Source organism: Megachile rotundata, chromosome 12, assembly GCF_050947335.1.
Source record: "Megachile rotundata isolate GNS110a chromosome 12, iyMegRotu1, whole genome shotgun sequence".
Classification (NCBI taxonomy): Eukaryota; Metazoa; Arthropoda; class Insecta; order Hymenoptera; family Megachilidae; genus Megachile; species Megachile rotundata.
Window position 1 is genome coordinate 2,125,170 of NC_134994.1, and position 27,944 is coordinate 2,153,113.

General features: G+C 33.5%; 4 protein-coding genes and 2 long non-coding RNA genes across 25 annotated transcripts in view; 3 read left to right on the plus strand and 3 right to left on the minus strand.

Moving 5' to 3' along the window:
* RhoGEF2 (Rho guanine nucleotide exchange factor 2) overlaps positions 1 to 2,020 on the minus strand; it is a 100,316-nt gene extending 98,296 nt beyond the window's left edge. For 7 of the 9 annotated variants that reach the window (XM_012282111.2, XM_076537994.1, XM_012282110.2 and 4 more), the window contains exon 1: positions 1,597 to 1,979. The gene's annotated coding sequence lies outside the window, so the exon portion shown is untranslated. Of the gene's footprint in view, positions 1 to 1,186; positions 1,336 to 1,596 lie in introns of those variants that run through there. The other 2 variants (XM_076537989.1, XM_076537990.1) reach the window with 2 other exon arrangements.
* A 95-nt stretch (positions 2,021 to 2,115) lies between these two features.
* Positions 2,116 to 5,468, plus strand: LOC105663896 (uncharacterized). 10 transcript variants are annotated; one of them, XR_013040101.1, is made up of 6 exons: positions 2,116 to 2,130; positions 2,240 to 2,493; positions 3,825 to 4,058; positions 4,147 to 4,677; positions 4,768 to 5,071; positions 5,174 to 5,468. XR_013040101.1 is itself a non-coding variant. In XM_076538018.1 (6 exons), exons 1-3 carry the CDS (start codon positions 3,137 to 3,139, stop codon positions 4,175 to 4,177), a joined length of 432 nt encoding a protein of 143 aa, XP_076394133.1. In that variant the 5' UTR covers positions 2,500 to 3,136; the 3' UTR covers positions 4,178 to 4,357; positions 4,468 to 4,677; positions 4,768 to 5,071; positions 5,174 to 5,468. The 10 variants fall into 10 exon arrangements, 8 of the variants coding, with proteins under 8 accessions (XP_076394133.1, XP_076394134.1, XP_076394132.1 ...); XM_076538018.1 differs by lacking the exons at positions 2,116 to 2,130; positions 2,240 to 2,493 and adding an exon at positions 2,500 to 3,303 and having other exon boundaries at positions 4,147 to 4,357; positions 4,468 to 4,677; XM_076538019.1 differs by lacking the exons at positions 2,116 to 2,130; positions 2,240 to 2,493 and adding an exon at positions 2,500 to 3,303 and having other exon boundaries at positions 4,147 to 4,323; positions 4,468 to 4,677.
* Positions 5,469 to 11,807: 6,339 nt separating this feature from the next.
* LOC143265494 (uncharacterized) lies at positions 11,808 to 12,319 on the minus strand. The gene is made up of 2 exons (XR_013040108.1): positions 12,201 to 12,319; positions 11,808 to 12,100 (listed from the first exon to the last, which is right to left on the minus strand). It is a non-coding gene; the product is annotated as an uncharacterized LOC143265494 (long non-coding RNA).
* Positions 12,090 to 20,389, plus strand: LOC143265490 (uncharacterized). Its single transcript, XR_013040103.1, has 3 exons — positions 12,090 to 12,618; positions 19,234 to 19,395; positions 19,809 to 20,389. It is a non-coding gene; the product is annotated as an uncharacterized LOC143265490 (long non-coding RNA).
* A 2,178-nt stretch (positions 20,390 to 22,567) lies between these two features.
* Positions 22,568 to 24,398, plus strand: mRpL13 (mitochondrial ribosomal protein L13). Of its 2 annotated transcripts, none has more exons than XM_012295926.2 (4): positions 22,568 to 22,710; positions 23,278 to 23,401; positions 23,897 to 24,051; positions 24,126 to 24,398. In XM_012295926.2, the coding sequence occupies exons 1-4, from the start codon at positions 22,708 to 22,710 to the stop codon at positions 24,357 to 24,359; spliced, it is 516 nt and encodes a 171-aa protein (XP_012151316.1). In that variant the 5' UTR covers positions 22,568 to 22,707; the 3' UTR covers positions 24,360 to 24,398. The 2 variants fall into 2 exon arrangements, with proteins under 2 accessions (XP_012151316.1, XP_003707823.1); XM_003707775.3 differs by lacking the exon at positions 22,568 to 22,710 and adding an exon at positions 22,736 to 22,923.
* Positions 24,399 to 24,462: 64 nt separating this feature from the next.
* On the minus strand, positions 24,463 to 27,297 carry mRpL52 (mitochondrial ribosomal protein L52). Of its 2 annotated transcripts, none has more exons than XM_076538022.1 (4): positions 27,028 to 27,297; positions 26,823 to 26,918; positions 24,745 to 24,877; positions 24,463 to 24,669 (listed from the first exon to the last, which is right to left on the minus strand). In XM_076538022.1, the coding sequence occupies exons 2-4, from the start codon at positions 26,858 to 26,860 to the stop codon at positions 24,526 to 24,528; spliced, it is 315 nt and encodes a 104-aa protein (XP_076394137.1). In that variant the 5' UTR covers positions 26,861 to 26,918; positions 27,028 to 27,297; the 3' UTR covers positions 24,463 to 24,525. The 2 variants fall into 2 exon arrangements, with proteins under 2 accessions (XP_076394137.1, XP_003707824.1); XM_003707776.3 differs by having other exon boundaries at positions 26,849 to 26,918; positions 27,028 to 27,285.
* Between the last annotated feature and the right edge of the window lie 647 nt (positions 27,298 to 27,944).

The following is a 27,944-nucleotide window of genomic DNA, read 5'->3' on the forward strand; positions in this document are numbered from 1 at the left end:
CCCATAGTATCATCTAGTATTCAATTGACTTCTAAAAATAGTTCATTTTTTCCTCAACCATTATTTTGTTTTTAATAAAATAAAGAAAAATCAAATATACCAATATATAAATTTAACATCAACTTTATTGAACTACTTGACGCTACATAATTACGAATATTTATTACAACATCTGCAATAAGACAGAATTAACAATTCCTCGCAAAGTAAAATTTTACTTTATTTTGTTCTTAGAAAGAAAAAAATTGTAATCGTATCAAGCAATATTCAAGAATGTTCTAGATACTTTTGAAATAACATAAGACTGGTCTACTATAATAGATGCATATTTAACCCTTATCCGACCGAAATATTTTAAGAACACATCCAACGGAAATCTGTCTAGCGAATACAAGCAAAATGTACATACAGTTACTCGATTTAATATTCGGATACTATGGTATTTGCGAAATTAAACGTTTATGTACTCACTTGCAATGTGATTATCGAATTTTCAGATCTGTAATGAGTTAGAGCACATATTTTAGTTTACAAATATGTAAAATTAAATACTTTATTTTTTATTCTTTTCCATATAATAAATTATAAACGAAATTAGACCCGATATTGACGTCGAAAAAATATTCGGACACTTAATATTACATAAAGTTTTTTCTTATTTAGAGTGTATGTAACAACAAAGTTATAATTTTAATATTAATTTAATATTTTTTGGGACATCCCTTTTGTCACATGACGTGTTACAAACGTGTTGGCATGTTTGAAATTATTTTATTTAAATAATTTTAAGTAATGCGTTTCCACTCTTCTGTCAGTCGCATTTTCTAATTCGTCTTTTGTTTCTATAGGGGTGGTCTTAACATTACGATCCAATAAGTCCCATAGATTTTCCATTGGACTTAAATCCGGTGATTGTGATGGAGGATGGAGCACTTTCGGGCAAGTATATAATAAATACTTAACAACCATTATATATAAAATTCATAAATTTAATGCAATCATTACGTAGTCAATAATGTTAAAAATTATTTTTTAATATAATTTAATTTGTTGAAAGAACAGTTGAAATTTTTTAATAATGTTAAAAAATGTAAATTTCAACTGTTCTTTCAACAAATTAAATTATAATACTTAAATACGTTGCAACTAAATTTCAATATTAATGTTACTGCCATGTTTAGTTTACCTATTCTCTACCCTGAATCAAACCACTTTTTTGTCCCAATGATATAAACAATCGAATTTTTATATCAATCAGATATTAAAGACTAAAATTTCGTTTATATTATTCGTTCAGTATTAACAACGATAACAAAATAATACATAACTAAAAGTTATAGAATTCAATGAAAATCTAAAACAACGTGTGACAGCAATTAAGGTTCACAGAATATGTCAAAGAGAGACTGCGAAATCATACATGACATCACGTTATTTAATATAACAGGTTAATAGGTCAGTCAGTTCTTGTACTTACATTGTAAACATAAACTAAAAGAAAAAAAGACAATCGAAAAAAAACGAAAATACACAGATGTAAGGTTTGAAGAATGACTCGCGAATAGGCGTTCCAAAGAGGATAGAGTAAATACGTACCTTTCATTTAATCTATTTCGTAGTGGTAACGAATCTTATACGAAACACCAGCGATGAAATAGAAGCGTAATAACGCGAGATATCACTTCACCTTGGCACTATATTCCACGAGAATTATATCACAATTGTCATAATAAAAGAACACATATGAACATGGCTGGTGACGGGTAATTATTCTGCCTTTAGCACTTTCACGATACATTTTGATGTCTCCTGATAATACATGATAAGAGAACAATTCGGTAAAAAAAGGAAGACAGCTTCTGTACTAGTTAGGTAAACGTGCATGCACCTTACGTGGATATGAAGGCACTGAATTTTTTATAAAATGCACATTCGATAAAACGAAAATACACTACTAACAAGTGTCAGCCATCTTGTATTGGAGCCAAGCACAACCCAACATCCCATAGTGCATCACGACAGCTGCAGGAGTTCGTAACCAAGTTTATAGTGACAAGATTTTAGAGAAGAAATCGAGTTCTTGCAATTGGCAAATAATTTAAATACATTCCTCCTATTGGATAAAATTTTGTTAGTGAATTTTCAGTTATACTGCAATATTTTTTTAAATACGCCGAATACTATGTTTAAGCAATCGTTTTATACTTTAAAATATTAGTACATATATTTCGTGCAACAGATCATATTCAATTCGCAAAAAGCGGCTAACTTCAGCAGGTTTTCAAACATTTGATGTTGTCCCACTACTATACGCTGTTGCGTTTACCGTCCGCGGTCTAGGGATTTTGGGATGTGGGTAAGTTAACCCGTGGAGCGCTGAGGCGCTCTGCTCGCGGTGTGCAGTAATGATTCGAGACGGATTTAAGATGGAAAACGACTAAGTCCAACTATTTATTTAGAAAATTATCAACGTACTTTTTACAAAGCGAACTGGTGCGTAAGGAATACAAAATTAGTCTGATCGTTCTGCGCTTGGCGGAGGAGATCTTTGGGTGATGCGGATCGATGCCCCTTCCTCGCTGGATCCTGGATCCTCCCTCAGGATCATCCCTTGTCCAATGGTGGAGGAGTCCACCCCCGTCCGATGTGGGCCCCTTCTCCTGGCTGTGGTCCACCCTCAGCCGCGTGGTGGTGGAGGCTCCGCCAAGACGCGGGAACGTAACATTGAACATGTGCGTAGAGAAAGCGTGAGACCCAGAGAACGCGAAAACAAAGTCCTTGTATTAGGCGAAAATTTACGACCCTCTTCGAGTGCATGAAAAGACAGGATATTCGTGAGAGATCTTGAAACCTTCAAGAACTGTACGCGACTTAGTCGAAAACAACATATTCGATACGGTCCCTAATAAATTAATCTCTACAAACATTCAAAGTGAAGCTACGTTTATTCTCTGGATTCCCAAACTTTCCCAAGCATGAACACCCACGTCGAGTGGCTTTAACAATATAAGCTTTGTCTATTGTACATGATTGCACGCTCAGATAGTTTAAATTTCGCTCTTAATTTATGGTCATCGATATAACAAAGTACAGACGCGCTCTGTAAATATCCTCACGGTCGTGTTGCCATACTACAATGACTATATTCAGGATGATAACAAGTACGCTTGCGTTACTCCTCCCCCCTTATTTAAAAAGGTGTTTCCATGAAACAGCTTTTCTATATCCATACGCCTTAATATTAGTTGCATATACAATATTAACATTATATGGTGCTTTTCTCATACAAAGTTCATACAAAAGGTGAGCAACAGTTAAGTCTATCTAACATCCAAGGTATTTTATTACATACGTGTCACAAATACGAGCAACGAGATGCTTAACAGTCTCCAATTATCATACAAGTTGCAACGAACATAACCATACCAGTTTAAGCAGATCCATGTACATAGTGACAGAGTCTAGACTATATTTAGCAGTATTCCAATTACGCGAATACAATATGAGCACATGTGTACAAAGGTATGAACGGAGTAGCAAACTTTATTAATTTAATCTGAATTTCTGTCAGTGATAGCCTCTGGTCTAATATGCGCTGATTTGAGTTTGTTTGCATGAACAATCTTAAATTTATTTTTCCCTATTTCTAATTCCATAGTTAAATCATTAAACTTTCGATTTATTTTGTAAGGACCCAGCCAATCGCAGTCGAATTTTGAGGTTCGAGGTTCTTTGAGTAGATATACAAGATCGTTTATTTCGAACGTGCACGGATTAAGCGTTTGATCATAATAAGCTTTGCTTCTCTGTTTTGCTTTTTCCAGATTTTGTGCAGCGATGGTCTGTGTGGTGGTGATTCTGGCAAGAAGATCATCAAAATATTGTACGAATGTTCGGGGTGCTGGTCTTGTGGCAAATTCCGAGGGTATGTTGGCCTTGGTGCCAAAGACTAATTCGTGTGGAGAGAACCCAGTGGCTTCATGCACTGAGGTGTTATACGAAAAGATGCAGAACCTCACCCAGTCATCCCAGTCTGTTTTCGTGCAATATATCTTTAGGTAATTAATAAGACTGCGATGTGCCCTTTCGAGCGAACCTAATGATTGGGGATGAAACGCTGTGGAAGTTATAGTTTGGATTTTGAAGATTTTACAGAAGTGTTTCATTATACGACTAACGAAGTTTCTTCCCTGATCTGTGTGTATTACTCTTGGGCAACCAAATCTACTGATAAATTGCTCAGCAAGTGCAAGGGCAATCGTTACTGCATCCATGGATTTTATGGGAATTGCATCTGAATATTTCGTAAGGTTGTCCTGTATGGTAAGCAGATATTGATTTCCTCTGGTAGTTCTGGGTAAGGGTCCTACAATATCCATCTGCACCTTCTCAAAGGCTCTTTGCGGTGTATCAGTGATTTGCATAGGTTGTCTGGTTTTTGCACAATAATTTTTATTTCTTTGGCAGGTTGAACAGGATCGGACAAATTCCGTGATTTCTTTTGCCATGCCTGGCCAATAAAATCGTTGCCGGAGGAGCTGGAGTAATTTAAAGATACCTCTGTGGCCTCCAACCACAGATTCATGGTATTCTTGGATAATACGAAGACGACTCGACTCAGGTGGGATAATAACTTCTTCGGTGCACACGGTGATTCTATATTTAGGATCAGCAAAGGTTTGTTTCAGTAGGTTTATTACGCTATTTCGCTCGAAGCCATTGAATCTATCCGGGTCTAATAAGAGACTAAAAGTTTCTGAATTCAAGGTGGCAAGAAGGGATTTGAGGGATTTCAATGAAGATTCGACGTGTCCAAGATCAAATTCGCTTTGGGATTCACTCTTGTAAAATAAGAGGAAGACAGAGTATCTATCGTGAGGAAAGGCCATGGCGTTACCGACTTCAATTTGGTACTGTTGGATCTGTTCGGGGGAACATTCGATTCTGCTTAGCAAGCCTTTGGTGGTTTGGGAATTATCGTCACCGGTTAATGGAATAAAATGGGCGAGATTATCTCGTCGCACGAAAAGATTTTCATCTACACAAACTACAGCGGGTGGAGCAGGGAAAGGTACTATATGTCCGTCTGTTGTTTCATCTACACTATTAATCAAAAGTCTGGTCTCGTTAATTCCATCACTGTTAACATCTATTGTTACTCTTTTCTCTACAGGTATTTCAACTCGATGGTCCTCAGCTCAGCGACAGGTACTCCGGTCAGGTCCAACTGCAATCCGCTGCTTCCAGGTGGCCTTGGCTCCGTGAAAAGTCCTCTCAGTGGCCCGATAACGATGTGGACAGTGTGCGTGTGATTCCGGTGGATGGCTTGCGCGGCAGCCGAAATCACCTATCTCTGGTATTCACCCTTCGCTCTTGGGGAAACCGCGCCAAAACCCAAGAGAGAGAAGTTGCACTTCCTCGATTTATGTCCACTTTTCACAAAGTTCAATAAAACAGTTTATAAAGCGTTCAGTCAATTTATTTAAAATACACCCGCGAGCCGGTTAAGTTTTCAAATATACGATAAGTCTGTCACAATCACTTTCCAACTAACACTCTTTAAAGTTTATCGCTTCTACTAATTGTCTCTTTAAACTGTCCCCTTTTAAAACAATCCCTTTTTGAAACTATCCCACCGCTGTCACCAAAGATGTTGCGTTTACCGTCCGCGGTCTAGGGATTTTGGGATGTGGGTAAGTTAACCCGTGGAGCGCTGAGGCGCTCTGCTCGCGGTGTGCAGTAATGATTCGAGACGGATTTAAGATGGAAAACGACTAAGTCCAACTATTTATTTAGAAAATTATCAACGTACTTTTTACAAAGCGAACTGGTGCGTAAGGAATACAAAATTAGTCTGATCGTTCTGCGCTTGGCGGAGGAGATCTTCGGGTGATGCGGATCGATGCCCCTTCCTCGCTGGATCCTGGATCCTCCCTCAGGATCATCCCTTGTCCAATGGTGGAGGAGTCCACCCCCGTCCGATGTGGGCCCCTTCTCCTGGCTGTGGTCCACCCTCAGCCGCGTGGTGGTGGAGGCTCCGCCAAGACGCGGGAACGTAACATTGAACATGTGCGTAGAGAAAGCGTGAGACCCAGAGAACGCGAAAACAAAGTCCTTGTATTAGGCGAAAATTTACGACCCTCTTCGAGTGCATGAAAAGACAGGATATTCGTGAGAGATCTTGAAACCTTCAAGAACTGTACGCGACTTAGTCGAAAACAACATATTCGATACGGTCCCTAATAAATTAATCTCTACAAACATTCAAAGTGAAGCTACGTTTATTCTCTGGATTCCCAAACTTTCCCAAGCATGAACACCCACGTCGAGTGGCTTTAACAATATAAGCTTTGTCTATTGTACATGATTGCACGCTCAGATAGTTTAAATTTCGCTCTTAATTTATGGTCATCGATATAACAAAGTACAGACGCGCTCTGTAAATATCCTCACGGTCGTGTTGCCATACTACAATGACTATATTCAGGATGATAACAAGTACGCTTGCGTTACAACGCATTCAATATTGCCGGTTATATATGCAGCAGAGCAAAATATATACATAGAAAGAAAAAAAATAAACTAGACATGTTCAGCTTTAAAAATTTCAAAATTTAAGAATTTGAGAATTTTCGTGTTACGTTCTGGCGCGGTCTTTTGTAAACGAAAGAATGAATTTTTTGCCCTTGAAATCACTCTGCTTGTGAGACCTTTAAATTTTGAGCTTCTTCTCCTTTTCCCGGCTTGTTTTTGAATCTTGTTTTTGAATTAATTGATTTACAACAAATATTTATTCTTAGTCGAAATTTTTATTCTAGCTTAAAAATACAATTTCAAATGCGGCTTTCAAACTCAAGAAACAAAACCAATTCAAACACAGCGCGTCAATTTTAAATAAAACTAGAATGCAAACTCGTTGCATAATTGTTTCTCATTGCCATCTAAACCATCGTCCTACTTAATGAATAAATTCAAAGTTAGAGTTATCTCACAATGTAGCGCTATATTCAAAAGAAATAAACAATAACGTAACATGTGTATTTGCTAACTTGGAAATTTGACAATTTAGAAGCTTAGAAATTTTTCAATTTGAAAATATAGAAATTTGTGTTTAAGCGTAATGAAATTCACTAGATCGAGCGGTGTGAAGTTCGTCGAATGTTCTCTGTCTACTAACTGTGTTTTTGGTTAGGAGAGACAAGGACGGTAAATAGGATGCTACGACAAAACACACATTCTCCCAACCAAAACTCCTCTGCGAAGAAGTAATATTTCGACAAAATTTCTTTTGCATACTACTCTCAGAAGTTTAATCTAGGTCGGTACGGAGGCCGTTTTTGTAAAAGTGGGACGCGAAAAATTTTCTTCTATAAGAAATGTTAGTTTTCAGTTCATAAAATTGTTTTGGACGAAATTGCAAAATCGGCCTCCGTACCGACCTAGATTAAACTTCTGGGAATACTATGCAAAAGAAATCCTGTCGAAATATTACTTCTTCGCAGAAAAGTTTTGGTTGGGAGAATTCAATACATCCGAGTCGTTTGAATAACAACATGGCCGCTGGGATATCGCGCTGCTTGGTGCTGACTGGGTTCAGGTCTGGCTATACGTACATACATATGGCACCCCAGAGGGTACCGCTAAAAGGGCCCACCATTAAAAAACAGTTTGCATCAAAACTAATAGATGATAGCAATCGTATCATGATATTCTATTTTCAAATGTATTATGTGCAAACACAAAATATTAATTCCAGAAATAATATATAATAAATTAGTTATGTTTTATGTTTTTTTAACAATTTTCCCGATCTTTTCTATGATATATAATTATTTCCTTTTGAACGAATAGGAAATTATAACGAACAAATAATGAAATTAACACACTAATAAGTTAACGAAGTGATATCATAAAAATAATAGTAAAAAATAAAGAGCAATCTTTATGGAGCACCAATCTACGACAAAGTTTGAAAATCATATATGACACTCGGTTACATCTTGCTCTTCATTCACTTTTCTATCAATTATTGCGAAGTGAGCACGTTTAAAATATTTTACTTCTTTATTTTATTCTTTCGTGGCCATAGCCGATACAGAACTGTCGTCAACGACACAATTCATTCTGATGACACACTCATTCTTTACTGCGAAGAAACGTCTCTTTGGAAGGGGAATTCATTTGTACACAACACATGAACAGTCATAACCTGCCTCACTATTTCGATTTTTATTTTCATAATACGTAATTAATATTGTACGTGATTAGGATCTCTATTACATGTATTAAATATTATTGTACATGTATACTATTAATTGCAGATGTTTTATATCTTGTAAATAACAATTATTTAAAAACACTGAATTTATTTTAATATTATTACTGTTAAATAATCAGGATCGGAGAAAATCAAAAACTAATAACACACTTCCAATTACAAATTAATTATTTAATGTTAAACACAAAGAATACACATATTAACTTCAAGATTAATTAATAATGCTGGGATAACTTTCTCATACATCAATTTACACCGCGCGCGTTTTCATTTTACGAACAAGGAGAAGGAAGTGCATTTTTCAATTATTTTTTTTATGCATTTCTAACGAAATGCATTGCTCGCACTGCAAGATGACGCCACATGCTATATTTATTTATAATTTCACAATTACAAAAGAAAAAAAATGAAAAACGTAACATGAAAAGAAACCACCTTCAGTGGGATCGAACCTACGACGAACAGGATGCACAGATTACGAGGCAGGACTCCTCACCTCTCAGCCAATTGTTTACTTGGAAAAGTGTCTTACGTTCCGACACATAACGGACTACGACGTAAGATGTTGCGCGTACATCGATGACTTTACTCCAATAAGATATTGCAAGTACATATAACTGAAATTACGTCGTGTTTGGTCTCATTTTAATCAGGAAAATGTCACGAATATGATGAAACAAGTTGTATACAAAATAGATCAAAAATAAAAAAGTTAGCAATGCACAAGCATTGCAAACAATTGAACAGACTTTTGATCTTTGCCGACTGCCACGACCGCAGTGTCTCTTTCTTCTTCACTCGCTATCCTCCTCTACGTCAGAAACTTTTATCGTCAAATCTAAACCAGTAATTATGCTTCAAATTATATCGTGTTTGGTCTCATTTTAATTAGAACAACAAGACGAATACGATGATCAAAGTTTCATTCACGAAAAACCAAAAATAAAGAATTTTGATTTTTGAATGCAAAAGACAAAACACGCACGAGTCTTTCTTGTTTGCCGACCAATTCAACATTCTATCTGTCTTTCTTTTCCGTTTGCCGATCTCTTTCACGTTAAAAATTTTAATCACCCGAAACACATTACATATTTCCTATACCTGACCTTTGAATATTTTTCTCTTGCAGGAATAGTATTAAAGCAATCACATAAATTATTTTTGTATATAACATTCTTTTATCATTAAATCTATATCTATCTTACAAAATATGTAGAGTTATGGTAATTATTACAAACAGTGCATTTTATTAAAAAAGTCTTTTTATTACGCATATGCTTTATTTATAAATTTTTGTCTCTTCTATTTTTAATACAATTAACTATTTCGTCTCGTAGTAGCAATCGATTTTTCTCTTATATCTGCGTTATTTCTTCCGAGGAACGTGCAAATGTATATACATCTTATATTTCATGCGATACGGTATCTTCTTCGAACCAGTTTAGCATATATGATTTCAGACTAAATAATAAACAAATTATTCATAAATCCTGCGCCGAACGTCCATCGCAGCCACATGTAGAATCACTTGTACGTGAAAAAATGACTAATTTGCTGAAAAAACAAACTAACAACTATAAACGATTATTAACAATATATTCCTTTATTTCTCTAAAATTGCAACAAAAAATTACATGTGCATACATCCGCATATAAAAATTTTTTAAAAATCGATGCCGCGGGCACCCGCCGACCTTGCTACGGCACCATCGTTTCGCCACACGTGCCAGAAAACGAATTTTGCCTCGTCTCGTGAAAAGGAAGATACATTGGAGAGACAAGGATCTATCTATCCTTGTCTATAGCTTCCCAGTTCGCCACCAGAGGTCCCTATTATCGGATTTTGGCTTTCTTGAAAATCATGGCATTACGCTTAATGTCTTGAAAAGCTAAATATTTTTATCGCTGAATGTACATGCTTAATGTGTAACGGGAACTATTTAAACGAGGACACCACGACCACTTAATAATAATGAACTTAAGAGAATTTACATAATGTTTTTGTTTTATAAGAATTGCACTTATTACAAGAAATTGCAAAGAATGAATTCGGGAATCAAAACTCCCTCCGACGCGTGCTGACTAGAGATGGCGTGAAATGCCATTTCTGAATTCCGAGTGATTCAATCACGTTCATATCTAATTACAGTGATTCGTGGTCTTCATGAACGCTTCTGATTGGTACGCAAGTTATGTTCTTAGACCATATGTATATGTACCATATTATAATATGGTTTAAATTTCTTATTAGGAGAAAGGAAAGGAAAAACTATAAAATAATTTTTAGAAAAAAAATACGCCGACTTCGAAATGCACTAAAAAGTATAAAATAATTTCTATTTCCTAATGAAGTAATTTCTATTTCATTCAATCATACAATTACGTAACACATATGAATGAAACCTATTTACTCGTTAGGTATTATATTAAATACATTTCAACCTTTTCGGAGGTTTAAAGAAGATTATTATAAATTAAAAGATTATTTTGAATATGTTATTTAATTTTGCGCCGCCTCCGAAAAGGTTGAAATGTATTTAATATAATACCTAACGAGTAAATAGGTTTCATTCATATCTGTTACGTAATTGTATGATTGAATGAAATAGAAATTACTTCATTAGGAAATAGAAATTATTTTATACTTTTTAGTGCATTTCGAAGTCGGCGTATTTTTTTTCTAAAAATTATTTTATTTCACGCTTTTTATCGGCCGGCAAGACGTGTTTGTAGAAACAGTAGAAAATCGGCGACTGCATGTTGACTCATACACCACCAGAGACACGGAGGCATACGTAGAATTCAATATATTAGTAACAATAGTTTTTCGCTAATAACTCGAAAACTAAAGCTTCCCCTTAATTGTGGATAAGGAAAAAGTTGTTCAGAATCGTGTCCCTGATAACATATTAAAAGGACATGAAAATCGTCCAAAGTTGATTTCAAAACTTTTCAACAATTTTTCGCTAATATCTCGAAAACTAAACCTTTCCGCGAAATTTGTATATGAACAAAATTGTTCAGAATCATGTCCGTGATAAGATATTAAAAGCGCACTAAAATCGAGAAAAGTTTATTTCAAAAGTTACCGGATTTTTTGCAATAACAATACTTTACAATTGAAAAATGAAAAATTTTTTGATAATGGTACCAATGGGGAGTCAGAACCTACCAGATGCAAAAGGTTTCGTTCCGATCGGTGCATCCAGCTAGGCGTAATCGGCGGGCACACATAGGGGGAAAAAAAAAAAAAAAAAAAAATACTGATCGAATTGAGTAACCTCCTCCTTTTTCGAAGTCGGTTAAAAAATAAATAAATAAATTGTAAGAATAAGCTTAATTTTTAATTTAGCTAATCTTTACTTTAGAGCTCAAAAATTATGAATTTTTTTTTAGTTTTTGATGCGTAGAATACAAACATTCAAGTTTTAATGTTATTAGAAATCCAGCGGTTAAAAAGTTACATGTATGTCAATTTGAGCAATGCTGACATATTTGACTGGCCGGTTAGTAGAGAAAGCCATTAAAATGATAAAACATGTTTTTTTTATTATTAATTGTGAACACATGATACTTCTTTTCCTTTATAAAAAAAGGATATTACAAAATCACTTTTACGCATAATAAACATAGCTCAATCAAGTTATAGGTAGAAGTCAATGTAGTATCACGTAGTCTGTGACTACGTTTCCATCGAGGGTCCAAATCGGGTCAGAGTCGGGTTAGAGTTAAGTTGCCTTGCCTGTTTCCATGGGATCAGAGTTACGTTGGGGTTGAAGTTGGGTTGAACATTACCAACTGCACAAAGTCAACTACCATATTCTGACATGTAAAGGAGAGCAATATTAATTTTACAATATCAAAATAACATACAAAAATTATTTCTCAGATTACAAGATCACCAACAAAAAGTAATAGTAACCTCTTCTACACCGATTAATACAGCATGTGATACACAATGCAATTTGGGTTTGTTATGTTGGCAACACGAACTCGACTCTTGTCGTTTCCACCGAACCTCAACTGAACGCTACCCTAAAATTTTGTAGGGTAGAGTTCAACTAAACCTTTGGCGTTTCCACCGTACAAGCGCTGACCCCAACCCGACTCTAACCCGACTCTGACCCGATTTGGACCCTCGATGGAAACGTAGTCACACTCACATGTCAAATAAGCTAAGCTTCAACTGCTGGATTTCTAATATTGAAATTTGCATTTTTGTACTCTACACACAAAATGTATTAAGTGGTAAAAATAAGATCAACAATTTTATGTGCCTCAAAGCAAGATTTAATCCTTATACATAAAAGAAATGAAAGATTGATTTAATGTATGTACAGGTATGTATGTTCAAAGTATGTACAAAAAATTAATAAACATCCGAGTTTGCAGTAGAAAACATCTGTATCAAAGCAAATACTTAATTTAACAAAATAAATTTAAACTACATGAAGCAAGATACATGAATACGCTAATAAAACCATCATTAATTAAAAATCCGTTTTTAGCAAAAATGCACAATACATGTTTCAAAATTAAATAAACACAATTTATATTGCTCGGCAGCTTTTTAATTATTCTAATTTGGAATTTTCAATAAAAGGTCTTTATTGATATATTGTGCAGAACATGTATGCATTTACAGAATTTAAAGAAAAGATGCAAATTTGTAACTTTGGAAATGTCCTATGCTTTTATAGATAAAACAGTGCAATATATTTTAATACCGAGCTATTCTATTAAGCTTAAATTTACCTTACTGTATTAAATAATACTTTGTTATAGACAAATTTTCAATGTTTCTCAAATACCACTAACAAAAATGCAACTGATTTTCAAAATTTGAACCAAGAAATTTGTATGAATGAAGTATCCGTAACGTATTTTATTTATTAATTTCATTTTTCCTTTTGATTTATTTTGTTCTATTCTGTAGATTGTGTTGAATTGCTAACAAAATATTGCTTACTTTCATTAACACTAACGGTAAAAAATTTATAAATTGATAAAACATTTATTGTTTTAACTGTTTGAGTGCGGAGGAGCGCGATAGCGCTCCTGTGCTCCTGCTTTTTTTCTCAGTTCGGTGTGAATTCAAGCTGGTTGCACTAGCGAAGCATATGATTTATCAGTTTACAAGTAAAAATAAGTTATCTACTTTTATTAATATTTTTTTTTATATATACCCAAACTCATCTGCATTTTTGGCATATGCTCACAAAATTTATGCCGCACTCAAACGGTTAATGTCGATAATCTCCCTTAATTTAACATATTTTACGCATTAGTATATTAGCGTCAAGCCGTGTGCAAAGGTAGCACATGTGTCAGGGTCATCGTACCCCAGATTTTGACCCGGTTCTCAGGGGTCTTGGGATGACAATAATATAAACTCATGTCCGTTATGGAGCTAAGGATTGGTGATAACTGATATCTAGGGACCGCGACGAGGTCGATGCCTTCTTTTTCGAGGATCAAAAAAGTGCGTGGCACGTGCACAGAGATTAGGGTATTCTAGTAGGATCTGGTCACAGAGTGGGGAGGATATTGCATCCTTCGGACCTTGAGAGACAGCAAAGCACTATAAAGACTTTTATAAGTTAAAGACCATTTCCTTTTATTAATTGAAGTGTGATGATATTACTTATAATTATGAAGAAAAAAGTCCCCATTGTGAAATGAGTTGAGCAAAAGTTTATTCCCCGGTTAACAGGTAAATGATGTAAATTAGACTGTAAACTCTATTCGAAATAAATATGGAAATATACAAATTGAAGATAAAATTATAAACCAACTTATTTAAATCCCTCGCGTCAATCAATCTTAATATTTAGAGATATGAAAGTCTTTAGAAATCCAAGAATTATGAAAAATGCTAAAGGTCTAAGAATATAAAATTTAGTGTATTTAAAATAAATAAATATATAATTTATTTATATAATTATGCATTTCAAATATTGTCAGTTTTATATAATTCATTCATTTCTTTCTATGTAGGGATACATTAATCAATATTTCTTATATTCTCTTGTTCCTGTATTCCCTTATAAAATTAATTTAATACTATTACTGTTGCTTTTATTTTATGCCCTGATCTTACTCTGTATAAGTATATCATGCAACTAGAATCATCTACAACTCATGTTTCATTGAACACAGAAAGAGAAGATCATAGAAATTTTCTCCTATTTGAGCCATTCTAAACTATTGTAGTTAAATAGATTAATGAATTTTTCAATGCCTTCTATACATTCAATCTTATTAATGTATTACTTTCAATGTGTGAATCTATAAAAGTATGTGAATTCAAGTACTTTGATTAGAGATTGTTGTTAGAGACTGATTTAGTTCATATATATGTTATCAATTGAAGCAGATGCAACAGTAATAACATGTAGAAGAACTGATAACATAATTTGTGTCATTGTTATGTTGCCACTTATGGTATACGTATCGTCCTGTACACATTTACATGTATAATGTATGAATACACATTATAGTTACTTACATCATCTTCTGATGTTTCAATAACTTTCTTAGCTTGTCTGAATCTTTGAAAAACTTATTCATGAGGAGATTGCTGTTTGTTGCAACAAACTAACAAGGCTAAGAAAATTCTCTCCTAGCAGGAGTTGTTCCTATACAAAACAGTAATAGAATTTTATTTGCTTCATTTCATAATTTTTATATAACACTACCTTTTAGAACATCGCATTGTAAATCTTCGTTAAAAACCTTATTAACTTTGCTTACTGCTGATTGTAACAAATTTCCATCACTACACACATTAATTCTGTTATTTGATCCTCTAATTTATTGATTACTTCTAAGAAAAGCATTTATTTAATAGAAGCAATATTCCATTACCATGCAAATTTTAATTAAATTTAAACTTACATTACCTAATGAAAGAACTTCATTTCTATTTGTACCAATTTTTCGTTACTCTTCACAAATTCTAACACAATTCTTAGTAAGGTATATTGTTTCAATACATTAGAGTTTTTGCTCATATTTGATTCTAAATTGTTAATTAAAATTTTTCTTCGTTCCATTGTTTTGTCTGCAAACTCTTTGTTTTATCAATAAAATAGAAATAACTGACTATAAATAATAGAACATAAGTTTTCGTGTAAATTATAAATCATATACGAAAACTATCTCTTCTATTTCAAAAGTAACATTTGTTTCAATTTTTTATAACTTACGTTGTATTTGATCTTTTAGATTGTTTTGCATTGTGACACTTTTATTATAACTATCTGTTGAGTAAACGATGATATCATTACAAACTTTACTGACAATTACATTTATCAGTTACAGAAGAATAGTGCTCCTCTTGACTTAAATATAAATGGTTGAATTAATAATATGCATCTTGTGTCATCTAAGAAATATGAGTGTGACACTCCTAAAATTAAAACAATATAACAATAAAAGTCTTTTATATCTTTGAGAATAATTATTATTTTTCTGCAAATTGTTACCTTTTATGAAGTATTTCTATATCATTTTCAATAATTTTAATGTTTTTATTTATATTATTGTAAGTTTCTAGTTGAGCATCACATGGAAAATCTATCATTTCTGTGTACTATTTAAGGAATTTTTTTTTTTCATAAATTTGTTATTTGTTTCTGAATGATTAGTAATGTCTCTCGCACAATGTGCATAATCTAATATTGACAGCATTTCTTCAAGATTAATAGTAGTAGAAGGATTTATATGCTTTTGTTCTATCACCTAATAATCACTCTTGTAGCAATTTTATGAGTTTGGATTCTCTGCACAGTATAAGAAATAAAAGTGTAACGCATTATGTTTCTTATGATGCAAAGAAAAAAAACCGATTTTTATTACTTGTAAGGTATGTGAAGTCCTCTTTCAACAAAGTCTGTTGTAACTCTATTAAATATTAATAAAGGTTTGAAGATTAACACTACCAAATTTAAATTTCCCGTTTTTAAATATATATATACACCTGTACATAGCTATACCTGTTTTATAGAAGGTTTAATATGTACATTGTCAAATTTAAAATTATTAGAAACCTTATGATGTGGATATTCAGTATTAATATTTCTTTGTCATTAAGAATATTTATCATGGTTTTGGACTTATTATTTTTTCCAATAACATTTGTTGACCTAATAAACAGAACATCCAATTAAATAATACTATAATCATTTTATTTTTAGTTAAAAGTAAACTGAATACTTCAGATTGTAAAATACTTCATAAAATCCTAATCTTTTAAAAGAATTCTACATTCTTCAATACCAAGAATAAGTTATAAATAAGACAAAGTCTTATAGAGATTTAGTATACTGGTGTTAATAAAAAAATTAAGTAATGATTACTAAATTTTTATGTTCTATAAAATTTTGTTGGCATTTGGATTTGTGACATAACACATTCAATTGTAATTACAAATGGGTCATTGTATCACAACAAACTCGATTATAAGACGGTGAGAGCAGTACAAGTTTGTAGCCGCGACGACCGTACGATATATTAAATCTACGTCACTCAGTAAATGTTAAACTAAATGACTTGTGCAACGATCAACGATCTTAACGATACAAATGGTAGAAATAAAGTGTCTATTGCGCAAATGATAAAAACGAAGTGCGGGCCTCAGGGCCCTTGCTCATTTTATATGGTTCATTCCCCTACGACGTCTCCTGGTAACCACGCCAATTTCTCCGAAATCTGCCACGTGCCCTCCGTCGATCTTTGTTTCGCGGCCATCCCTGTACGGCTGAACCGTCGAACCTTACGATGCCGCCCGCCCTTTGCGACCGAACCTCCGCGCCGCCATGTCGCGCGCCGACACCGATGTCTCGCCGGCACTTGTCGGTATCCGTCATCAAACGGAGCGGTCCGCACCTTTGTACGCGTTTCCAGAAATTAGTTGTCAGGAGACGTCGTCGAGCAATGTATTTTTTTTTCCGCCGAAATGCGCACCCGAGTTCGCTAACATACCGCGGTTGGAACAAATACTTTTTTCATTTGCGTTTTACAGTGTTCATTCCATATAAGCAAAAATGTCCTTTCCGATATAAGCAAAAATGTTATCCCTACCACTGGGGGGAAGACCCCTTGAGACGCCCGGGGTTCGCTCGCCGGGAAATGTAACGTGACCCGGGTATTAGTGTATTCGTGAGACAATACCAATGCAAATATAAAACTTTTTTATTTTTGACTTTTTCGTTATCAAACTTTTACCAATTAATTCTTGACATTTTTCCGATTGAAATGAGACCAAATACGATATAATTTGGACTATTTTTATTGGTTTAATTGACGATAAAAGTTTCTCACGTCGAAGAGGATAGCGAGTCAAAAAGAAAGAGACGCTACGATCGTGGCAGTCGGCAAAGATCAAAAGTCTGTTCGATTGTTTGCAATACTGGAGCATTGGTCATTTTTTTATTTTTCATCAATTTTTTATATAATTTTTTATATAACTTTTGAAATTACTTGAAATTACGAGTAAATATGTCCCAAAGTATGTCGTGTTTGGTCTTATTTTAATGAGAAAAATGTTACGAATATGATGGAAAAAATTTAAACAAAAAAAAATCAAAAATAAAAAAGTTTTATTCTTGCATTAGAAGTGTCTTTCTAGTAGGTCACTGTTTGTTTACGTTCGGTCTCCTTCGCTCGAAATGTAGCACCTCTACGATATACGCAAACGGTGATCGTGATATTTTTCTCTTCTGTCCTTTTCTACGTTCGGCAAGACATCAATCAATGTAAGATATACGCAAAACCTCACTCCCGAAAGATTTGCTTATATAGAATATCCACTGTACTTGAAATCTCAGAGCATGTGCCACGTGCCACATGCCATGTGCACCATACACGTGTACATTTCTTAGAAAATTAATTATTTATCGTTTTCGAGTGCCACCGATCCCGCAGGCAACCAGCCGGAACGCCCCCGTCCGGGTTCTTATTTCTCCCGAGCGGTGTGGCACTCGGTGCTATGGTAAGCACCACCACTCCCAGGCGAATTCTATACCTCCGGTGCTACGGTGATGTTTTTCATGCCGAGACACTCATGGTGCTCGACGAATACGGTCACAGGTTTCCCCGTGCACGTAGGACCGTGAGACATGGGACTCGCCATGCCTACTGCTCTTGATCAGTCGTCCCCGAAAACCCCACTAATTTCGCCGGATCATCTGTGTACTTTTTTGACTACTGTTTCATGCTCTGATCTTCCCTTGCTCGTCTAATTCTATCCGTAACAGTCATTCCACGGTCACTTTTGGACCTTAAATTAAAAAAACAGATGGTAATATTCTTTGAAGCTTCCTCTTTAAAATGAACCGTTCAGAACAATGGGGCCTCAAAAGTTAACGTCATTACAAGCTGGAAATGGACGCGGGGTATCTCCATTTCGCGAATCGCGCGCTTAGCTATTATGATCGGTTGTATTATACCACTGGCCCCAAAGCAATACGAGAAGATTTTGTACACGACTTAATGACTCTGTTTATATCTCAAAAAATATATCGGTAACAACTCTTGGTCAATGACAGATTTTTTAATCATAACTTCATTTATGGATATTAGCTTCTATATTCATTGTTTATATTGTACAAAAAAGGCGTCATTGCTTAACGGAAACCGCAAGAAAGGGGTTTTTTCTTTTTATCGGGATTGGATAAGAAGGATTATGATTAAAAGTATGCAGAGCATCATTATGTGGTATGGACGGTGCTGCAAGTAAATTACTTTCGACGGCCAGTAGGGAAATGCGCTTTATAGTACGATATTATAAATAATACAATTTGCAGTGAACTTAAAAGAAAGCGAAATAAAATCATACATTTTGAACAAGTATATAAAAATAAGTATTTTCTACGTAAAATGTAATTTATATTATAAATGTCGAACAAATGAAAGCTAATAATAATTTTTTAATTTTCCATTCTTGTATGTAGCTGTACTTTCACGAAGCACGCATGCGTAGCAAAAAAGAGGACAACGTCACAACTAACTCTAGTACTAGTCATGCTGAACCATTGACTGAAGATATAACAAGATTAGTCAAGTCTTTGCACTTTAAGGCACATTCTGTTGGCTTTGCAGTATTGTTATACCAGGTATAAATTTTATACTGTGACAATGTATATTTTATGTCACGCAGTTGTGGTTGGAGTTTATAATATAAAAAATGCGCGGAAATAAAAGTATTGGTATAAGTGTTGGAAGAAGTATGGAATATGGAAAATATATTAGGGGTACCGAAAAGTAATCAAAATTTTGTTTGCTGGCGAAAACTATTTATTTATTAAAGAAATCTTAAATCAACAAAATAATTTCCATCACTTTCTAACGCTTTTTGTCAGCGTAAAGGCAATTCCCTTCCTAAAAAAAGTCCTTCGATTTTTCATAGAAAAACTTTGAAATCATCGAAGAAATTTTGATTACTTTTCGGTACCTTAATATAAAGAATTATCTCGACCGAATGAGTGAGCGGCAGATTGGATATTTTAATGTCTCGTGTTTGTTATAGGCTAGGCTAAGTTTTCATGTATACGCCAGTGCAGCATAGTAATATTGCTGCACCGGCTTCAGGAAAGGATGGCCATCAGGATCATAAGGCGATACTGCACCATCTCCTACGCGGCGGCGATGGCTTTGGCAGACTTGACGCCATTTGAAATGTTGTTGGTACATACGCGCGTCCGTGCTACCCGCCAGCACAATGGTGTCCCGCCGGAACCCAGAGCGATCGAAGGTTTCCAGCGCTAGGCCTGACAATTTTGTGACGGCTTTGCGTCGCTACGCCTAAAAGCCAATTGTTAGGGCTCTTCTATCACTACTGACATAGTGACGAAAGAGAGGTCATGGTAGGCTCACCTACCGTATGACGCAGGTGTTCACCGGGCATGAATGCTTCGGTGAATACCTGCGTCGAATTGGGAAAGGGCCGACGGCGGCATGCCATCACACCGTGGAAGAGGTGGACACGGCGCAGCACACTCTGCAGGAGTGTTCCACCTTTTCAGCTCTGCGTCGTGTTCTTCGCCAAGAAATCGGTCATGACCTCTCGCCACCAGTAGTATTTGAGGTAATGCTAGGAAGCGAGAGGAATTGGATTGCGGTGGCCTCCTTCTGCGAATAGGTGATACTGTAGAAAGAGGCCGCGGAGCGGACCCGCCGTATGAGAGGGGGTAGCACTAGGGTGAGAAGGTCCCGGTCGTTCACCCCCAGACGCAGATCGGCCTTAGGCCGCCGATTGTCAGGATTTCTTATCCCGACAGGGTCGCAACGGCTTCGGGAGGTCTTATGCATCCTCTTGCAGAGCCGTCGCAGGAGCCGTGGCGTCCTGGGTGGGGGCCCAGGGCGCCCTGTACGCGGCCTTAGGGGGAACGGCGTCACCTTGGTGGTCCAGGTAAAATTCGCGCTTGGAGTTTGGGAGACGTCTAATACCTTCCCCATGAAGAGGTTTTTCCAGAGCAAGGGCGCTCTAAAGGCCCTCAATTGTGTTCTCCGGGAATTCCTGCGGCTCTCCAACGTGCCAAGAAGAACCACCGTGGGGGTTTTAGTGGGTAAAAATCCCACGTAACCTGTGCCCTCCCCCAGGGGCGCGGGATATCTTTGGAATATTTCCCCCACGTAAAAGAAAAAAAAGTTTTCATGTATACGCGGGTAAAACGGGCAAGAATGTCATCCAAGTGCCCTCTTTTTATAAGAGAATCAATAAAGTAGGTAAGGTAAAGAATCTGTGATTCAAGAATGACTACGTTTCCATCGAGGGTCCAAATCGGGTCAGAGTCGGGTTAGAGTCGGGTTGGGGTCAGCGCTTGTACGATGGAAACGCCAAAGGTTTAGTTGAACTCTACCCTACAAAATTTTAGGGTAGCGTTCAGTTGAGGTTCGGTGGAAACGACAAGAGTCGAGTTCGTATTGCCAACATAACAAATCCAAATTGCATTGTGTATCACGTGTTGTATTAATCGGTGTAGAAGAGGTTATTATTACTTTTTGTCGGTGATCTTGTAATCTGAGAAATAATTTTTGTATGTTATTTTGATATTGTAAAATTAATATTGCTCTCCTTTACATGTCAGAATATGGTAGTTGACTTTGTGCAGTTGGTAATGTTCAACCCAACTTCAACCCCAACGTAACTCTGATCCAATGGAGACAGGCAAGGCAACTTAACTCTAACCCGACTCTGACCCGATTTGGACCCTCGATGGAAACGTAGTCAATGAGCGTCATCTGCTTTTTCTGCGTATTACTAATATTTATCTTTTAAAGTATTTGTATCAATTTTATGACGTTGAAAAATTGAAAAAGAAAAGAATATACCAAAATGATTACTCTACAAAATATATTTGTACAATATATATTACGGAATTGATTATTACACAAAACTTATATTAAAATGAAAAGCTATATATCAAAAGAAATTATAAATAAATATATTACAAAGATATATCAAAATATTTATTTATAAAGATATATCAAATAAATTACTGGTGAATGTGCAAGTTTGAACTATTCTTTTTCAACCGTCATACTTCTATACTATGCACATGCGTACCGCCGATTCATTTCATTGGGTGTTTAGTTTATTTTTTTCTTCAAAAGAAGAGGGCGCTTGAGCCCCGAAAGGGCTCATTCTGCACACTCATTTGGGTGTCTTCTGTCTGTCTCTAGGAAGTGGATTTCTTTGTCTAGTGTCGCCTCGTGTCCCATGCCTACTCTTTGCCTGAAGTATTCGGTCCCCAATCCAATCAATGCTCTTAGTGACTAAGTTTCCATCGAGGGTTCAAATCGGGTCAGAGTCGGGTTAGAGTCGGGTTTGAGTCGCGGGTTGGAGTTGCGGCAGGGTTGAATATTACCAACTGCACAAAGTCAACTACCATATTCTGACATGTAAAGCTGAGCAATATTAATTTTACAATATCAAAATAACATACAAAAATTATTTCTCAGATTACAAGATCGCCGACAAAAAGTAATAATAACCTCTTCTACACCGATTAATACAGCACGTGATACACAATGCAATCTGAATTTGTTATGTTGGCATCACGAACTCGACTCTTGTCGTTTCCACCGAACCTCAATTGAACGCTACCCTAAAATTTTGTAGGGTAGAGTTCAACTAAACCTTTGGTGTTTCCACCGTAAAAGCGTCCACCCCAACCCGACTCTGACCCGATTTGAACCCTCGATGGAAACGTAGTCAGTGATTTTACACACTATCGGTAGTCATAGAAAATTTTTAATAAAAATAAGAAAATTTGAAAAAGAAAAAATATTAGTGAAAATTAAGAATATAAGTTCATAGGAAAATGAAAAATAGTAACTGTATATATAAAAACAATCCCTAATTTTTCCCAAAGATTTCAACACTTAGGGTAACTTTGTTCTCGACCAATGTAAAGCTGATACAGATGGTGACTAGTAAACTGAAATTAGCTGAGTTACACAAATAAAATATGATCTCCTATGCTCTTATTTAACTGAGCATGAAGTATAATACTTAACCTATAAAGAAAATTGTATATTTATAAACGTTATAACCAAACTCAAAAACTTCAATCTTATTATTGTATGTTGATATTAAATTTTTAATATTGACTATAATGTCTCTTATTCGTAGAGGACAAGTAAGCCTTTTTAGAATAAACTTATATTTTATGTTTATTTATCCTTAAAAAATAAATGTTCATTTGCACGTACAGATCTTTTTACTTTATAAAGTAATTATAAAAATAAATAATAACATAAGTAAATAATAATAATAAGAATAAATGGTCTCATGAATGTAGTTAATTTTATTTTATCAATATTACTGCAATATTGTAACCTGTATTTATAATAGATTTGCTATTATATTAAAAATTTTGCTAATATTAATACTGTTACCATATATTAACTATATTAATTTGAAATCTTGTTTTAATTTGTTATTTAATATGTTTATGCATTTAATCATTATAGCTTACTTGTTTAACTTTTAGCAATGGGGTACTTTTGCACGTATATGGCATATTTTTGATGCAGCTTGGCAAGATCCATATATTAGTGCACCCTGGATAAAACAGCATCTTATGGGATTATATAAACCCATATATCATCCACTGAGTAAGGATACTTAATTACAAATACACACATATATATAATATCTTATGAATATTAATATGTTTTAAATTTTCTTATATTAATATCTTAAATATTATAAGTTTTTGGATAAATTATTAAAGAGAAGTAGTCAATGGAGATTAAAGCTATTGTACAGAATTAACAATATTTTGCCAGGGGATTACTTCCTTCTTGAAGTAGCATTTTAAATTTTATTGAAACATGAATATTGCAGTCTTTAGTTGTAAATAAATGTATTATAAAAGATTTTTCAGAATTTTAAAAACTGCTGATTTTACAACTGTTTGTGTTATAATGCTTACCTTTTTTGATAAATTATAACTTTTAAATTAACAAATTACAAAATTTAGCTTTTGAGTACTTATAGTAGAAACAAGAATATTTAATGGAGATTATTTTAGTTGAACAAAGTACGTTTTAATACATTTATTTTGTAATTGTTCTCGATTATATAACTTACTTTGCATTTTGTTGTAGACGAATGTGGTGATCACGTAATAGTTATAAATAGTAAACATATTGCATTACGTGGAGATGAGTGGCAAAAACGTGTGTATTTTCATCATACTGGGTATCATGGAGGTGCAACTTGGACATTAGCATGGGAATTACATAGTAAAGATCCTACTATGGTAAGTGATATAAAATGGTTAATTAATATTTTTTAAACAAAATTATAAGAAGTATTGTATTTCTTTATTTATAGATTGTAAAAAAAGCAGTTTATAGTTCAATGCGTGGAAATTTGCAAAGAAGACAAACTATGCAAAGACTACATATTTTCCCTGATGAAAATGTACCTGCAGATATGTTAAACAATGTTACTAATCAAATTAAACAATTAAGACTTGTTCCAGTTAGATTACATGAAATTGAACCAGAAGAAAAAGATAAAATTCCTCGGCTTATAAAATATCCAGATGATTACCAACTTCAATAAAACAATGACTGTAAATAGACTATTATATTAATTTTAAAAGTTTAATTTATTTCCATTTAAAATACGCACCACTAGTAGTTTTAAGAATAAAATAAATACAATATCATTGCATAATAATGTTATTATTTGTATTTACTTATATACATATGAAATAGGACCAAGACCATTATGTACTTGCGATTAATTTCTCTCCTTTAGGTTTCAATTTGCTATCCAGAATTTTTTGTCTTTGTTCTTCTTTTTCTTTCAATAATTTAGCATGTCGTTCAACTGCAAAATCAACTTCATAAACTAGTTGAATAATCCTTCTCTGAAATTCATATATTTTTTTAGTTTTATTATTTCAGTTTAAATATTCTAAACAAACTTATTCAAACAAATATACCGCATATTCTTGATGTTTCCGTATACGACGTAATTGCCCCGAACCATAAGGAGTAGGTCTTTTATCTTCAAATGAATAATCTTGTGAATTAAGCAATGGTCCAGCTGTATTAGGATTTGTTACTAAACCTTTCCTGCAATTATAATGATATGAACTTTTGCATTCAATCTGTAGTAGTTTGTATTAATATTCGGGCATCATAATATATATTTAAACAGTTATTACAAATCTTATTTAGCTAATTCATGTCTGCTTAAGGAGGATAGAAAATCTCAGAACATGTATTACACTGCTTTTTTTAACACTACATTTAGGGGTTTTTTTCTTTCAGCGAGAAAAAAATATAGTAAAATTCTTATAACTGTAATTGGAGAAATAGAATTGAAAAGAGCAGTACAATTACAAAACATGTTGAAATTCACTTCTCCTACTTCAGCAGGCCTGGTCTAACTCATTTATTATATTGCCAACCTCATTTACATAGGCTGTAATAGTGGAGAGTAAAAGAATATAATAATTATTATGAGATTATATTTGTCGAAAACACGATAAAATATTACAAGAAATCTTGAATACTAAAAATATAATGTTTTTATTACGTTGTAAATAATTAATTGTTTGTTTTTCTTCTTAGTTTTAGTTATATATTTGTTTGTCTCTATTAATTATTTATTATATCTGTGATAGATCAATGTGTTATTTATATATGAATGGACAAAGAAATTTTAATGTCTGAAACTGGATTGAACTAATGAGTCAGATCATAAAAGGAAATAATTGTTTTTAAATAATTACATTTACAGTTTACTTGGTGATGATTTTCTGAATTACACTTTTTAAATTTTTTACTTTTTAAAGTTTTATGTTTAATAATATTAATGTAATAATTACTTTAAGCGCAAAGACTACAATCTTTCTAGATTTATAATTTTATTTTGACAAGTCATAGCATTATGAAACTTAATCTGACTTTCCTAAAAGAATACAAATTTAAGGAGAAAAAAGTACTGAATTTCACTTAATAGCTTAGGAAATTACCTTTACCTATAGTTAGAAAAATAAACAAATAGAACATTTATAACAACTTGTGTAATCATATTACTGAAAACTATTTTTTCTGTTTAATTCATAAGGCCAAAATTATTCCTACTCATTAAAACCATCAAATTTATAAGATACAATGAAAGTTACAACAGCTAATATTTGCAAAATTTATAATCAAAAAACCAAAATCTTCAACTTCCACTTACATATGTATAAAAATAGGAAACAAAATGTTAAACACTTGTTTTGCAAAAATATTTAAAATAATAACATATTTACGATATTAATATTGTGTTATTTGATCTTTCTATATAAGGCCTTTCCAAATATTAAAAATCTAATTTCAAAACATATGATGCATTCTGTCTTACAATATAGTTCTTTCATCTATTATGATAAGAATTGTATTATCCTCTTTTCTCACGCAGAAAGAAGTTGAAGTAATAATATTGAATACCAGAGTATATTATATATTTTCAGACTACATTTTTCCTATTTCAGAAGGTTCAATCTATGTAGTAATTTGTAACTATTTTATCATATTAAAAATAATTCTTTATTACATTCTCTGATGTTATTTAACTTTAATTTCTATTAATTTTTATTTTAATTCTTTTTCTGATTTTATAATGAGATTGGTTTCTTATATATAATCTTAAATATATATTTTTAATTAGCCAATGCATACTATTAAAATGTACTTTTCTTTTATGAAACAACTCCTTTGTTAAGTTACGAATGTTTAATCTTACTATTTATTGTGTTTCATTGATTGCATGAATTTAACATTTTAACATTTTAAATTCCATAAAAATATATATTTCTGTATTTTCGAAACATACAGTTTTTCTAACAGGGAATAAATTTATAGTATTCGGTCTCAAACTATTAATAATATATCATGCTTTTTCAGCTATAGATTTTTTATTATTTTTACAAGTATATGTTACTACTATATTTGTAAATAATATCAAGTAATAAGTACTTAAATATTATGATTTTCAAATATTAATTCGAACTACAAGTATAATTACACATGTGTTATAGGATTTAATCTTACGTTCGCCTCCATCCTTGATCTAAACACGTAGTGGAAGATGTGTGAAATCTATTCATAGAAGTAATAAAATCTGAAACATTAATTAATTAGTTCTTCGCCAATTTGTTTTACTGTAATAATAACAAGTAATAGTTCTGACAATTTAATTATTGAAACTTGAATATTGGTTGCCTACTAACATGCACAATGATTAACACGAAATTTTAACATTACTTCATGTAATAACATTTTTTTTTTATTTGATAAAAGTTTTAAAAATTATCCACAACAAAATTTCACTTTAATCCTTCACAAGAAACCGATTATTCTTTTTGTTACGGAATATATACAGACATTATTATCATATCACACATCCTTAGTTTGCGCAATGAAGCTAACTTCAGTGAATTCTCCACATGATGGTGTTGTCCCACTATCATATCCCTTTTGCTCTACATATATTCAGTGAACAAAAATATAGTACATAAAAGAATCATTCTGTCTCATTCGAACTAATGATAAATGAAACACAGAAAAATTTCTATATTTTTGTATAATATAAAAATTGATCATATCTTCTTCATATTTCAAATTTATATAAGTATAATATTTGTCACATTTTTTCCTATATTTTTAAATTCACAAACTTCTAAGTCATCAAATAGTCAAATTTTTACATTATTAAACTTGTAAATTCCTGAATTTAAAATTACCGAATTTCCCAATTCTCAAATTGTTGAATTCCCCAATTCTCAAAAGTTTTTAAACTTTTCGAATCATAATTTTGTAAATTCGGCAAAGAATATACTGTAACGCGAGCATACTGGTTATCATCCTGAATATAGTCAGTGTAGTATGGCGACACGGCCATGAGAATATTTACAGAGCGCGTCTGTATTTTGTTATATCGATGACCATAAATTAAGAGCGAAATTTAAACCATCTGAGCGTGCAATCATGCACAATAGACAAAGCTTATATTGTCAAAGCCACTCGACGTAGGTGTTCATGCTAGGAAAAGTTTGGGAATCTAGAGAATAAACATAGCTTCACTTCGAATGTTTGTAGAGATTAATTTATTAGGGACCGTATCGAATTCGTTGTTTTCGACTAACAA

Bases quoted from the DNA above. Each gene is read 5' to 3' on its own strand.
- mRpL13 (XM_003707775.3), top strand. From the start codon at position 22,900: ATGTCTCTTATTCGTAGAGGACAA. The intron at 22,924-23,277 runs GTAAGCCTTTTT...TTTAACTTTTAG, and splicing joins CTCTTATTCGTAGAGGACAA to CAATGGGGTACTTTTGCACG. The intron at 23,402-23,896 runs GTAAGGATACTT...ATTTTGTTGTAG, and splicing joins ACCCATATATCATCCACTGA to ACGAATGTGGTGATCACGTA.
- mRpL52 (XM_003707776.3), bottom strand. From the start codon at position 27,076: ATGTTATTACATGAAGTAATGTTAAAATTTCGTGTTAATCATTGTGCA. The intron at 24,878-26,848 runs GTAAGATTAAAT...TTATAATTGCAG, and splicing joins GATCAAGGATGGAGGCGAAC to GAAAGGTTTAGTAACAAATC. The intron at 24,670-24,744 runs GTATATTTGTTT...TATGAATTTCAG, and splicing joins GGAAACATCAAGAATATGCG to AGAAGGATTATTCAACTAGT.
- LOC105663896 (XM_076538017.1), top strand. From the start codon at position 3,137: ATGACTATATTCAGGATGATAACAAGTACGCTTGCGTTACTCCTCCCC. The intron at 3,304-3,824 runs GTGAGCAACAGT...TGCTTTTTCCAG, and splicing joins ATACAAAGTTCATACAAAAG to ATTTTGTGCAGCGATGGTCT. The intron at 4,059-4,146 runs GTAATTAATAAG...TGGATTTTGAAG, and splicing joins TTCGTGCAATATATCTTTAG to ATTTTACAGAAGTGTTTCAT.